Consider the following 15229-nt stretch of genomic DNA (forward strand, 5'->3'; position numbering starts at 1 on the left):
CAAGTGGGGAGCTGTGGCCAACCTCTGTTATAAAACCGAGGTTTTATAATGAAAATACCAAGTCACCACCCTGGAGGGGTCTTAGTTTGAAAGTCCAGGTCGGAATCTGGACCCTAGCTTTCCAGACATCTCTTCGGATGTTTAAATCATGCCTTTCGATGGATCTGTGTCTGAGGAAGGAATGTTAATAATCCTTCTTTTATTGTACTAAGAGTATCACAAAAATGGATTCCGCCAAAGACCTGAACCTCAGTATAAAACCGAGCATTGTAAAACTGAGCTGGAAGTAATGAAAAGTCCATGCTTAAATCTCCTTAGTTCTATTCCTAAAACTAGCCTGTGTGGAGTATGCTACATTTTTATGGAATGTATATATAAAGGCAACTTCATTTACAGGGCATATTTTTTTTACGATGTTCTTCTCGGCTTGTCCATTTACATATGAGTTAGAAGAACCTCTTTATTTACCAGACTTTGAGTCTGAGACATCAGGTGGACTTTGGAATTGTAACTTGACGACTCCACGTATTAGAATTGGCAAATTAATAAGAAAAGAACTCACTGATTTTGTAAAATAAATAAATACGTCACTAAATAAAAATTTATTTTTGCACCACTTTTGTTCAAGGGTTTTTTGTTTTTTGTTTTTTTGTCTTTTAAAGAGAAGTCTTGGGTATTGTGAGCTTACTGATTATATTCATTATGAATTCATTTAAAAGATTTAGTTGTCATTTTTTTTTTTTAATCGGACCATGGCACATCAGTTAGATGGAATATCTTCTGTTTACTTTATAACTCTTGTGTAAAAAAATACCCAGAAGAAGAGCAGTCTTGGGAATTCTCCAGAACGAGCTTCCTTGCAGTTGGTGTGGCATTACTGAGTGTTCCGAGTGAAATCAATGGTCCCAGTGTCTCTCCTCAGCAAGCCTCAGGGTGATCATTATCAGCAGAGTGGAGGTTTGGGCCAAACATAAAAGGGATGATCCTTCTAAATTAAATTTAAGAATGGCTCCAAGCCTCTTTAAATGACTTTTAACAAATTCATAATAATTTATTTTTGCTATTGGAAGAGACAGAAGACCATAGTCATTGGGCAAGCCTATGGTTCTGTGGCTCTGTTAGCTCAATGCCATCTGGTATTTGTGAACTGGCCCGGCCAGTTCAATTCCTGCTTTGTACCAGCCCACCTCATATGTTTGCACTTGCAAGCAGTAGGGGGCAATGTTGAGCTACCTGTTTGAGGCCTCAAGATGCCGGCCTTTCAGGAAAATGCATACAAATGTACCATTAACTGTCAAGAATTATCCCTGTTGCTTCAAGTTAGCTGTAATCTCCAAGATTCCGTAACACAGGAAATCAGTTGTGGGTTAACAAATTCAACAGCAATTTAACATAAAAAGTGCAGTTTGGTGCACATTTGGAGTCTATAGAATTAGACTAATCTGAACAGCGTTTCTGAATGTACTCCCTTTGCTTCCAGGGAATGTGTTACTCAAAATCGTTCTCCTTCTCGACAAATGATTCTTCTTTATCTCTGTGCTTTTTTAAAATGGTAAAAGCATGTGTGTCTGTTGTGGAAAGGCTTCTCTAATTAATGCATTTTGTCTGTTCTGCCCCGTAGCGTGGGTCTCTTTCGGTGAAAACAAAACAAAAAAACCCCAGGCGATCCGCACATCACTTTTCACCTTTTGCTTATGAGTAAAGCAGCCTTGGACGGCCCTCGTACCAGGACTTGTGTTGTGATTTCTCTCTGTCTCTGTGTTGCCTTTTTTCTTTTTTCTCCCCCCACTTTGTGGTTGGGACGTGTAGTCTCAGGTTGGATGCAGAAGAACGGAAAATGCGCTTTGAAATCGCCTTTCCTCCATTAATGGTAATTGCTTCACATGTCATAACCAGTCGCATATTTCAAAAAGTTTAGTCCACTGCCTCTAAAACTCCTCCAGCCTTTGCTTCCCATTCCCTGTCCCAGCAAGCACTGTTTTTATCACACTGTTTATTCTTGCCATTTCTCTCCCCGAGGATAGTTTTACCCTGTGCTTGCTCTTGTGATGTAAATGTTAAACCTTATATTTGAATGGCATTCTGATAAAATATCGTATTTTCCCTGAATATTACCTCATGAATTTATGAGCCATTGAGCCCGAAGCAACACAACCCTTTCTTACAACCCAAGAAGTTAGCCTTGCCTTTTCTCTCTTCTTTGCTCCCTCTTCAGGAAGGCACTATAATGCCAGAACACTGTTCAAATGGGTGTATTTTATTTTATTTTATTTTCTCTGGCCAGCCCACCACCTCACAACCAAGATTAGCGTCTTAGGAGGAGACTCTCCAGGATAAGAGAGAGTTACCATTTGAAAGAAACCGTACAAGCTTTGCTTTCTGGGTAAAGAGAAATATGAAAAGCCGAAGTCTCCCGTGAGGTGAGGAAGTCTTGCTGTAGCCAGAGATCCAACGGATAGGCCATGTGTCTCTTAGGGTCTGGTATCGCGCTTTGCAAAACTGACATTTATTTTACCCATAAAAACGTTTTAACACCATCAAATTCACAATGAGACGGAAAAGAATGCTAGGTGCGATGGCCTCTTAAATTGACGACATTTATTCATTTCCTTTTGACCTTAAAAAACAAAAGGTCAATTTAGTGTAATCCGATGGAAATATTCTAGGATAATTTCCGGAGTCGACATTTTCGGAAGTACTGATGATTGATATACTGGAGAGAAATTTCTTCATGCTTTTCCAGGTCCTGATCATTTCGAATGTTTTGAATTGCATTTCATGTCTTGACAGTTCTTGCTGGGGACCACAGGGCATTTATATGGCAGTTGGCCTTAATAACCTTTATTGACTTTAGTGGGTAGGAGCCAAGATGGGATCATTTTAATATATCCGTTTTGAAACGGTGTAAAACACAACATGTAATTATGTTAGGTAAGCTATAGGTAACTTAAATTCTACCCATTTGCGTTAAAATTTTGGCACAGGAGAGCAGAGAGATGTGGAAAGTGAGTAGGTGTTTTATTTAATTCTGTTACCAGTTTCTTGTTGTTGAAGTCTTAAGAGAGGAAATGGACTTAACGGACGTAAAGGTTGTCCTTTACAAGTCAGTTATAATAGTTTAATTTCAAGATGAGTCATGTGTTTTTCCTTGTCATTTTGGCCTGTGTAAACCATCTGGGAGAGTTCATGCCAGGTGGCTGTCCACTGCTGTCTGGTGGAGCCTTTCTTGGTATAGGTGACACAGTCATAGGCAGTGATTGAGCTGAAGAGCAGTTTTTTTTGTTTGTTTGTTTTTTGTTTTTGGAGAGATTAATGACCCTATCATCACAGTGTGTTAGATTAAATCTTCATTTTAATCTTCTAGGATTAAAGATTTTGGGGGGTATGAGGAAGAAAGCGATATAAATGTTAACTTTTTGTCCTTGTTGATAGTGAAGTCACCAACTCCTATTTATGTGTGTGTGTGTGTGTGTGTGTGTGTGTGTGTGTGTATCCCTTATGCCGTTGATGTATATACTAAATTACATTTGCACACATCACCCTGTCTTCCATTTTTCAGCATTAGCATTTCTGATCTAGGAGCAGAGTATATTATAGTAATTTAGGAATTGGTAGGAGATGTCTGGTGGTTTTAAATGAAAATTTAAGTTCCCTTCTCCCCTTTTGGACTGGTACAGTGCTGAGTGGCTCAGAATAAGCACAGATTGGAAGCAGGTAAACAGTCACAAGCACCCAATAATTCAAATTATGTACACAGACACTGAGTTTGGGGACCCCTGTATTTATGTGGCTTTGGAAATTTGGGGAAAAAAGAGAAAGAAAAGGCACTTTTCAGCTACAGGGGCTAAAAGTCCATGGCTCACATTTTTTATTATCTTAAAGGTGTTCATTGAAGATTGGTTCTTTCCATTCTCCTCCCTCCCCACCCACCCACTGCTATTCCCCACAGCTGTATTGTTCTATTAAGAGTAAAATATCTGAGGGGAAATTGTACGTGTAATTCAGCAATGAATTTCTAACAGGTTTTGGTTCCTTCTTTGATTGCCTTCTAAATTTCTCACAGAGTTTTCCAGGTTTTCCCTCAGTTGCTGCAGACTTAGTAATGAATTAAAAAAAAAAAAAAAGCATTGTGTCTCCTGTCTTTTTGGGAAAAAAATTTACAATTCCAAGAGAATTCAGGCTTAAGCTTGAGAAACAGAATGTGCATCGAAAGCACAAAGGAGTATGTTTATGATTCTCTTTGAAGTGTTTTTGCAAGTGGATAAGGAAAATTTTAGAAACCGTCTGATAGTGTTCAGGGTAAATACTTAAACCCCTTTAGAGAATTTCACACACAGATACTGTGCAGCAGAAAAAAGGGATACTTATGTTTCTTAAAGCTGCTACAGCCTACAGCTTTGTACTTAAAGACAGAGGTGTTGAATAGAATTCTACTGAGGATACATCCAGTGACAATATCTCCAGGAACATCAGAGCGAACCAGTGGGTAGGACTTTCTGTTTTTAACCCTTACATGAGCTGTGTGAGACTTGAGCTCTATTGGTACCAAGTACTAGGATGTGCCTGTTACATCCCCGGCATGTTAAGAGGATGGCTCAGGTGCCTCTGCTCTGCACACAATAGGAACAAGGCGAAAAACACCGAACATGGTGAGACACAGTGACGGGAGCCTGGAAATTCCAAGTGAAAGGCTTGCCATTTCTCTTCACTCTTGTTAGCGTGTGCAGAGAAAAACTGGAATAAACAACCAAGGTTGCTGTTTTAGCCTTGATTTGATTCCATAGGCTTTAGCTCCATTTTGCTAGCCTGTGTTAGATACACACACACACACACACACACACACACACACACACGTCTGCGCACGCACACATGCACCTTTCACACGTGTTCTGTTTTCTTTCCTATAGACAAAGGGGGTTGTTTTAAATAATTTTAGCGACACTAGGATTCAGATTGATGTGTGAAGATCCTGCTACTTTACCCTGGGGTGCTGTTGTAGCCTTGGCTGCTGGAATTTATTTTGGATTCCTTCGACTAGCAGCCCATCACAGCATTTCAGATGTGAATCGGAACCCCTGGTCTCAGATGGGAGTGTCAGTAATTTCCGTCTTGGTTTGTTTTTTCCTGGAAAAGATATGGCATAAAATAATTGTGTACCTTATTTGCTCTAGTTCGTTTGGCCGGGGGTGAGGTGGGGAGGGGGGCCTTACCGTCAGCTCTAGCCTGTCCTTTATCTTATTATAAATACCTTTGAGATATTCCAGAAGAATCTTTGTCTAGAAGAAGGAAGTTGTGTTAGAAACAAGTCAGCAGACCTACAGTTTTGAAAGAAAAGCAAGATTTCCCAAGGATGTTGTGCCAGCTGTTGGGAATATTCTCAAGATTATAGGATCTCTTTTTCGCCAGGTTGGTTCGTGAATGGTCCCTAAAACTGTTAACCCTTGAAGAAAATTATTACGATGACCAAATGAAAAAGTCGGTAACAGGGGCACCTGGGTGGCTCAGTCGGTTGAGTGTCTGACTTCGGCTCAGGTCATGATCTCACAGTTTGTGAGTTCGAGCCCCACATGAGGCTCTGTGCTGACAGCTCGGAGCCTGGAGCCTGCTTCGAATTCTGTGTCTCCCTCTCTCTCTGCCCCTCCCACATTCGCACTCTGTCTCTCTCAAAAATAAATAAACATTAATAAAAAATTAAAAAAAAAAAAAAAAGTCGGTAACATATAAAATACTGCACACACGCAAGGCGTCACCGGTAGTGATTTTAGAAGGAAGCGTAGACAGTCCTCAGTTTAGGAGCCCTTACTTAGAGGTCATTTGACTGAGTTCCCCTTAGTGACAAACTCTCTTCCTTTTCCTCATTTCCCTTCCTTTACAACCGGGGTCAGTCTTGGAGGTAGAGGGACTCAATGAATCGAAGCTCAGTGCTACTCTGGTAATGTTTCTACCCCACTGTGGGCTAAATACTTTGGGAACCTTGGCTGGGAATCTTTCCATATTTTGCAAAAATGTCTCTATGGAGAAATGTGCTCCCAGTGCCAAAATCTGACTTACCAGAGAGCTCTGGGAACACATTAAGTCGGCTCTTCCGTGCATTAAGGGTAACATAACCATGATCCTGCTCTCTTTTTGTTGACATCTGCAAAAGAATGACCTTTTTTTTTTAAACCAAGGGAAACTTGATACGTTGCCCTTTCGGTATTTCTGAAAGTATCTCTGTGATCATTTGGAGATGATGTTTTTAACACCATCGTTCCCCTAACACGTAAATTATGATGGACTTTTTTTGTATTTCCTCTACATGATCTCAGCCCATCTGGAACCACCTGTGACAATCTCATTTGTAAATTTTTCCTTGATGTGTATAAAAATCTCAGATAACATCCACCTTGTTTTGGACTGATTGACAAAATTAGCCTTCAGATAAAAATCTGGAGTATTATGGAAATATTCAAAATTAATTTCTACTGTTACAGGCATATCTGCTCCGCTTATGAGGACTTGGAACAGGTGGTAGGCTGATATTACACATCCCTTTACTTTAAATATTATTAATTTAAATGTGCAATTATGAAATACCCAGAATTATGCATCAGATCTCTAACAGATGTTGGGGGATTAAGAGGGCTTGTATTTTATTTAATGTCATCAACTTTTCATGCAGTTAACAGTGAATTTTTTAACGGATGGAGTTGATGGGATGTTCCAATGTCTGCAGTAGGGTCTCCTGTCTTGGAGACCTGAACAGTAGTTGGGCAAGGTGGGCTGTGTTTAGCTGTCTAGTAATAATGTCTCAAATTTAACATACCTCAGACCAAACTCTTGATTCCCATAACCCCCCAGCCTTTCTCCCAGTATCACACAGGGCAGTAATTTGCACTGTCCAGTCGCTCAGCCTATAACCTTGGGGTTCTTTTGGTTCATCTCTTGATTTATCGGCGAATCCTGTTAACTCTGTTTTCTAAGTATTCATGATCTGGCCACCTTTCACCATCCCCTGTGCTGCTGCCTTGATGAGAACCACCATCATTTATAGAAATAGTCTCTCTGCTATTACCACCCTATGTCCATCCCTGTCAGAGTGTTCCTTTAAAATACAAAGTCTGGGGGCGCCTGGGTGGCGCAGTCGGTTAAGCGTCCGACTTCAGCCAGGTCACGATCTCGCGGTCCGTGAGTTCGAGCCCCGCGTCAGGCTCTGGGCTGATGGCTCGGAGCCTGGAGCCTGTTTCCGATTCTGTGTCTCCCTCTCTCTCTGCCCCTCCCCCGTTCATGCTCTGTCTCTCTCTGTCCCAAAAATAAATAAAAAACGTTGAAAAAAAAATTAAAAAAAAAAAAATACAAAGTCTGGTGTTTCACTCCCCCGGCCCAAACTCACTATCATGTGCAGATATCCAGCTTCCTTGCACCGGGGGCCAGTGCCCTGCAGGGTCTGTCCACCCCCACCCCGTACATTATTTCCCCTCCGTCCCAGTCCTCCACTCGCCTTCTTACTGTCTTTAGGAACACGCCCAGCCTCCTCCTGCCTCATGGTCTTTGCATTCGCAAAGAATTCGTTGCCTCTGTCTGGAATAGTCTGCCCTCTGTTAATTTGCATGACTCACTTCCTCCCTCCATTCCTGTGTCTCTGCTCATGTCACTCCTTGGAGAGAGCTTCTTACGGTAGAGAATGCCTTGCCCGATTCCACCTTGCTTCCCATTGCTTCCTACCATCTGCCAGGATACTTGCTTGTTATCTGCTTCTACCTAATATGGTCCCTGGGAGAGAAGGACTTTGTTTTATCCGCTGTAATGTCTCCAACTCTTACAACAGTGTCTGGTACAGAGTTAGGTGCCCGACACTTACTCGTTGAAGAAATGAATCGATGTTAGGTCCACGTATGAGTCGAGCCATTTCCTCACACCCACGTGAAGCAGCATGGTCTTTAATAAATCCCTTTTAACTCTGTACATTTCCCTAAAATATTAGGTCCTGCTTCGTAGGAATATTCTGGGGGGGGGGTCAGTTTTATTTTTAAACACATGTAACCCTCCCAACAATACCCCAAACGCCTTTAACATTTAAAAAATAATAATATCGAGAGTACAGAGGACGCATGAGAATGTCCTGTTTTATGCCTTTGGCATTTACACGGAGAAGACTGAGCGGCCACTGGCAGACAACTTACGCAAATATGAAGGAAAAAAAATGTTTTAAACGTGAGACGTAAGTAGGTTATTAGCAACACTGCTCCCAGAACTTAGAATTGTGGTGTTTTGTCTCGCTCGTCGGCATCCCTCATATTTTAGATTTCCCTCTTCTTGGAAAACTTAATAGAGTCAAACTGTCAAGAAATTAAATGAGTTCTCCCACAAAGCTTGGACTTTTTATTACCAATTTCCAAAAGTTGTATAGGGAAAGCAGTATGTGCTGGACAGGTTTTGGGCACAGAACTAGGGAAATCTCTGAGGAGTAAACTGACTTCCGCCAGACAAGCTGAAAACTGATTAAAATATTTATCATCCTTTGGGTATGCAACAGCTTTTGATGATGGAAGGCATATTAATATTCATCTTTGCTGCTTGTCTACACTTCAGACGGATCCCAGGAAAGGATGTTCAGATGACCAGTTTTCTTTCCTCACCAGGAGTCCTTGAGACCCAGTACAACTTGGAACCAAGAAATGCCTTGTGATGTGATTGAGTGAGCTTTTCCTCTGGGGGCTGGGGATGGGGGAATCCAAACCAGGAGAGACCTTTGGGCTGGAGAGCTTTAAAGGATTACTGCTTTCTCACAGGAAGTCTTTTGCTGGAACAAAAGGAAAAGTTTGGTCGTAATTTCACAAGCAGGAGAACTGCCGTCGCTGAGTCCAGGAGGCAGAACCTGGCCCTTTGGGTGAAGTGGGGGGATCGGAGCCTTACACAGGATTTCGGTGTGGATGCCACTGGGGGCTGAAGATTTCCCCTCTCCTTTCGCCTACGCTTGTGAAGCAAGAAGGAGAGAAGTAGGTAGTGTTCGCTGCTGACCCCAAGGTCTTCTGACTGGTTGCTCTGGAGTGTTCTGCCTGACTCTTGTCTTGAGACAGAGTAAATATATAAGGTATCCGCATAGCTAGGCCTAAGTAGCATAGGATGACCTGCTGTGGTTCTCAGGATCGGTCTTTAAAAGTTTTTTTCCGGGGCACCTGGTTGACTCAGTCAGTTAAGCGTCTGACTTCGGCTCAGGTCATGATCTCTCAGGTCCGTGAGCTCGAGCCCCGCATTGGGCTCTGTGCCGACAGCTTGGAGCCTGGAGCCTGCTTTGGATTCTGGGTCTCCCTCTCTCTCTCTGCCCCCCCCCCCCCCCCCCCCCCCCCCAAAACAAATACGCATTAAAAAAACTTTTTTTTTAGGTTTTTTTCCTTTGACGGGAGAAAGAATCCGGCTTAATTCGTTTAGTTAGTTAAGCAGTGTTGTTTTCTGTCTAGATTAGAACAGCCTTGATTACATTTTTGGGTGGGGGTGCACATAAGACCTCTGAAAGAAACTGACCCCTTTATTGAGCGGTCTGCAAAACCTGGAAATTGAATAGAATGTTCTCATAAAAAAGGGTATGGTGTTAAGGCCCTTACTTTCTATCTTTTAAATCTGAAACGTCAGAATCTGCCCCTTTCGCATTTTTGTTTTTATCATTCCACACTGAGACATTTCTATGGGCTGTACCTTAAAATATTTGGACAGCAATTATATTTGCGACCTATTTCAATAGAGTGGCATCAGGAAAGAAATCGCCATTCTTCATTCTAGTCATTTCCTCATTTGCCTGCTCCACTTTGTGCAGATAAGTGTGAAGTTCTACAAAAAGCCAGGACTTCTGTCTCCCAGGTTGATAAAGCGCAAGGCTGTAAGTAATTCAGAGGAAGCAAAATCAAAGGGGACAGTGGATTCCGACATAGGCCTTCGGGAATACGAAGGGTTTTGATAGATGGAGATGGTTGGAGGATATTCAGAGATGCGAGAAGCAGAGACATTGTAGTGGGAAAACACAAAATCTGCTCCCAAACTTGATTAGACTGGATGGAGAGTGGTCTGTGTGAGTCCAATAGCGAGAGATCAGATTAGGAAGATTAGCAAGGACCCGTTTCTAATGCATTTCTTGGCAAGATACGGGGCCTTCCCCCTTTCATGATGCCTTCCTGTCATAGTCCTGGAAGGCCAGTCGTAATCACGTGCAACTAAAAATAGAAAACTATTTTATCATCTTCATTGGCAAAGGGGACACAAGTCAAAATTCGATTATTTGCACTAATGTCAAGACCCGTCTGCATCCCGAGGACCCGAAATAAGCAACTCTGCGCATTTGCACGAGACCTTGCAGAAGACCTCATTACAGACGAGTGGATGTTTGCCCATCAAGCTCTTTGTTTCTCACAAATGGAACACCAGCCGAATAATTTTGGATTTCCGTCAGGGGCTGGTTCTCCCCACGGGTGAACCATTTAAGATTCTCTTCCGTTTCGGAACCTTAGGTCCATCTCATTTTATTACTCTTATTATCATCATCATTATCATTATCATTATCATTATCATTATCATTATTATTATTATTTTTGGTACGGGAATTGTATTCTGGAGGAAATGACAACTCCACTGTCTCTTGTAGAGGTGGCAGTTTTGAGGACTGAAATACGTGCATGAAAGTATTTTGAAATACAGCCAAAGTGTCATTCATGAGTTATTCGATTTGGTGCAGGATAGCGGGTGTGGTAATCTATCATTTCCACTGCTGAACTAGACTAGTTACTTTCCCACGCATATCTCCCCATTCTTTGGCTAATGGCCCCACATTAGTGCTTGGACACTCCATGCTGTCCCCTCTTCGCCACCGCATTTTGGCACGTCAGCCACACCACTTGAAACACTGAGTAAATGTTCGGAACGTAAACGGTGGCTGTTCACTCGGGTCTCTCCCACCTTCATGTATAGATTTCTGCTGGACCCTCATTCTTTCCCTCTCTGTGATGTTATTATTTTCCAGTGACCGGTGTTATCACTCTTGAGTCACTGTGCGCTAATTCTTGAGTGATTAATAACTCTCTCTGAGTTTGTTCGTCGGACGTGGGCTTCTGCGGGGTTGCCTTGACTCTGATTCTGTTCAGGAATCTCAGGTCTTAAGTTAACTTAGAGGCCACCATTCCCTCTCCATCTGAATGAGGTGAAGAAATGCCGTTCTGGGGCTACCGTTTCATTTCACGAGAGACCCTTCTGATAGTCACACTCAAGTGACGCTTCGCCGGCGAAACAAACGGGCTTCGTGGTTTTTAAAGAGGCTTCCCCTCTGATATCTCTTTATTCCTCATAAGAAACTGGCCAAAAAAAGAGGGGCGCCCGGGTGGCTCAGTCGGTTGAGCGTCCAACTTCAGCTCAGGTCATGATCTCGCAGTCCGTGAGTTCGAGCCCCGCGTCGGGCTCTGTGCTGACCGCTCAGAGCCTGGAGCCTGTTTCGGATTCTGTGTCTCCCTCTCTCTCTGACCCTCCCCCGTTCATGCTCTGTCTCTCTCTGTCTCAAAAATAAATAAATGTTAAAAAAAAAACTTTAAAAAAAACATTAAAAAAAAAAAAAGAAACTGGCCAAAAAGAAACTGCCAAAAGAAACTGGCAGTTCTTTGCCAAAAGAAACTGCCAAAAGAAACTGGCAGTGTTTGCCACCATTCCCAAATCTCCCGGTGGCCATGCCTTCTCTAGTGCTCCTACCAACTTTCAGCTGGACGTGCCCGTAGCAAAAAATGCGGACGTGAATGTTGCTCTGGACCCTTTCCTCCGCCGTGGGCTTGGGCCCGACGTGTCAAAATCGGGCTCTTTCATGTTGAGGAGGACACACTGTTTCTGCCTGTCCGGCATCGCTTTTCCCTCCTCTGACAGCATCTGCGCGTTACGTTGTGGACGCACTCTCCTAGCTGCTGTAGGGTGAGGTGCGTTGCCTTAGCCGGCCTGCTCCGTGCACATGTGGTGAGCTCTTTCAGGACTGTGTGCCGGCACATGTCCATGGTGCAGGATTCCCAAAGTATAGAAGCACAGAAGTCCCCACTCATTCCCACTGCCACCCTTTTCCCTTCCCTGGGGCCTAACACCCTTCACGATTTTTTTTTTCTGTACCTTTCTAGAGATATTCTCTAGATAGTAAAACCTTGGGTTGCGCACAACTTGTTCTGTGCGTGTCCCCTAAGATGAGCAAACCTCTCTAATAAGTTTTGACTTGATGAAGGAGCGAGGTCTTGCACTGTGAGTAGTACCTGATGCTGAATGTCACGGGATCACAACCGAGCCATTGGTTCTCCTCCCTGTCTGTCTGTCTCTGTCTCTCTGTCTGTCTCGCTCACTGTGGGATTGTGGGTGATTGTTTCCCATGCTCAGGTGTCTCAGGCCACGGTGTTTGGCAGAAATCAGTGATTTTTCAGGACATTGGAAGGTACCCACGACTGGCAGTAGTGTATTTTTTGTCACTTCGAAGCACTGATGGACAGTCCTTTGCTTTTCTAAACAAGAGTAAGCTTAGGAAAGCTTGGCTTCCTTCTAGGTCAGGCTGCCTGCGGATATAGACCCTTTCCTCCGCTGCCTTATTGCCAGTTACATTAAATACAGTAAATGACAAGTGTTTATTAATACTGTTCCGTCCTCAACATCTGTGCGAGCGTATACAGTGGCCCCCATGCAGAAGAAGATTCCATCGAGCCAACAGATTGCAGTGATTCCGTTAGTGATAGTGAAAGTCGTCCTACACGGTAACCCTCCTCTCTCTGGTCTCCCTCACACCAGCCATGAAGGTTTTCCAAGCTAAGTGCCGGTTAATCTGTGTATTTTTCTTTATATTTTGTATTTTATTACTTTGTATTATATTACAGCATCGTAATCATTTTTATATGAATATTTTGGGGTTGTGGAATGAATCATCTGAGTTTCCATTATTTCTTATGGGGAAATTCGCTTCGATATACAAGTGCTTTGGATGGCAAACATGTTTCCGGAACGAGCTGTGCTTGCAAACCAAGGTTTTACTGTACCTACGAACATTTGTGTGTTGTTTTTCAAATGAATAGCACTCCGTCTTAGAGGTCTTTCCATATTGGTACATTCTTATAAGTGATGGCATGGTTTTTCATAGTGTGGCTTCATAATTTAGTTACTCAGTCTCCTACTGTTTTCAGTTTTCTGCTTTCACAAATAATATTGAAATGAATACCCTAACACATGAGATTTTCATGTATAATATCTACGGTAATGTCTAGGAGCAGAAATGCTGAATCAAAGGATATATGTATTGTTAGTTTTAAGAGGGACAGTCAAATTGTCTTCCGTAGAGTTTGAGCAGAGTGTGTGTGTGTGTGTGTGTGTGTGTGTGCGTGCATGTATATGTATACATATGTAGAGTTGATGTGATCTAGTGTTTGTCTTCCCTACATCCTCACCAGTGCAGTATATTAACAGACTTTTCGCAACTATGACTGTGTCTTTCAGTTTTTATTTACATTTCTCTCATCCCTGTTTTGCGCCCAGAGAGACTGAGGCTCAGAGAGATTAAGCGACTTTGCCAAGGCCGCAGAAGTAGTCAGCCACAGAGCCAGGGTTTGTGGTTTGCAGAGGCGGTCTGGGCCCAGAGTCTGCTCTCTTAATCACTAAACTCTTAGCTAAAGTTCCATTCTGTTACTTGCATCCGGAGAATTCTGATAGAGGTAGAGGTTCTAGTGAGGAACACTCCTATTTCCTTGGCAGGCAAATGTGGCAAACGTTCTTTTTTATCACGGAGTTGTGTGCCAAGTCAGCTGAATGAGTGCGGGTGATCCGAACAATGGCCCTGACACCGGGGGACGTTATCACGTGGTGGAACTGTATTCCATACGGATGTACGTGGCCCTTTACCCTGCCGAGTCTTAGGGCTTCCTGCTATAGCGGTGTGCGTCAATGGGAAGGGAAGGCGGGGCTCCTTACCCCTGGAGACAAGGTACGTTGCTGATTTGCTGTTTAAAGTTATGTTCTTGTTGGAGTCCATTCAGGACTGAGTTTCGGTTGTGTTCCGACAGGCTGAGCCTCCTTGGCCTCCCCTGCCCGCCTTCATTCTTCTTCTACCTGTCAGTCTTCAGTGGGTCATTTCAACAGTGCTCGCTGTCTGTTTCAGAGCCTTTTTCTGCTTGGCTCCAGAAACGTGGGTTGAAGCCTTTAGCCTGCACGTGCAGTTCCTAGGTAAGAGTTCATTTCGGGAAGGCCCTGGAGAGTACAGAGATGAGTGGGGAGTGGTTGGGATTCTATTTTCAGGGAAAGGAGAGGACTAATCGAGGTCTCAGGAGGGGTGGAGAACTTTCCTCTGACCCCCTCGGTAGACTGTGTCAGTAGACTGTAATTCTTGGGCTAGGTGAGGGCTCCTTTACCACTCTGGGTTCTCCTGGGTCTCCTCTCTTGCCGTGTTCTCTCTTGCTGCATTATGAAGTCAGGTTCCATGGCTGGCTGTATCACCAAATCAGTTCGGTTTGAGCCCCCATCACCTCTGAAGTCTGCACGCTTAGGTATTTTGGAGTTGAGAGCCTGAGCTCTCAAGTTAGGCTAGGGTTCGAGCCCTGCCTCTGTCCTTTAACTGTGTGTGATATTGCCGTCACACCGGGAGTCTCAGGTTTCCCCATCTGTAAAATGGGGATAACGGAAGTACCTCGCTTAGGGGGTCATTGTGAGATTTGCCCAAGGTGGATGAAACATGGAGTGTTTTGCACCTTGCCTGGCGTATTTTTAGCATGACTGTTTGGAACCTATCCTCTTTGTTCATTCCTCCGGCCATCTGCTCATTCGGTGTCCCCTTTTCTCTCCCCTGAGTCGTTCCTATAGCTTTCTGAGACTCTTGTCCCTTCTTACGTTGTGTCTGCACATAACCTGTGCCTTCCATTCAGGTCCCTATTCAGAAGTCCTCTCAGAACGGCTCCTTGTCTGTCTTTTTACTCCACTTAATTTTTCCTCAGAGCATTTATTAATATCTGAACTTTTGTCTTACATACATGTAAGAACAAAAGCACCTTGAGGGCAGGGGCTTTGTCTTGTATAACCGCTGTGTCCTTGGTGCTCACAGAGTCAGAACCCGACACGTGTTTGCGGGGCGGGTGAAACACAAATGCTTTGTGGGTACAGGCTTTCTCTGAAGTACCTCTTCTTATGCTGCTGGGGCTCTGCACATATTTGTTGAATGGCCTGCTGTCTCCCTTCTTTTTGATCCAATCCATTTTGCAAACTGCCTTCT

The 15229-nt window shown here is 43.4% G+C and overlaps 1 protein-coding gene across 1 annotated transcript in view; it reads left to right on the top strand.

Annotated features, from left to right (window-relative positions):
* Window positions 1–15229, top strand: part of FTO (FTO alpha-ketoglutarate dependent dioxygenase) — a 330797-nt gene that overhangs the window by 133145 nt on the left and 182423 nt on the right. Inside the window, exons 7-9 of the mRNA XM_049621209.1 lie at window positions 9794–9927; window positions 11629–11777; window positions 13779–13951. Of these exons, the coding sequence (XP_049477166.1) occupies window positions 9794–9927; window positions 11629–11777; window positions 13779–13951 (456 nt within the window). The remainder of the gene's footprint in view (window positions 1–9793; window positions 9928–11628; window positions 11778–13778; window positions 13952–15229) is intronic.

The sequence above is a fragment of the Panthera uncia genome, assembly GCF_023721935.1.
Source record: "Panthera uncia isolate 11264 chromosome E2 unlocalized genomic scaffold, Puncia_PCG_1.0 HiC_scaffold_19, whole genome shotgun sequence".
Classification (NCBI taxonomy): Eukaryota; Metazoa; Chordata; class Mammalia; order Carnivora; family Felidae; genus Panthera; species Panthera uncia.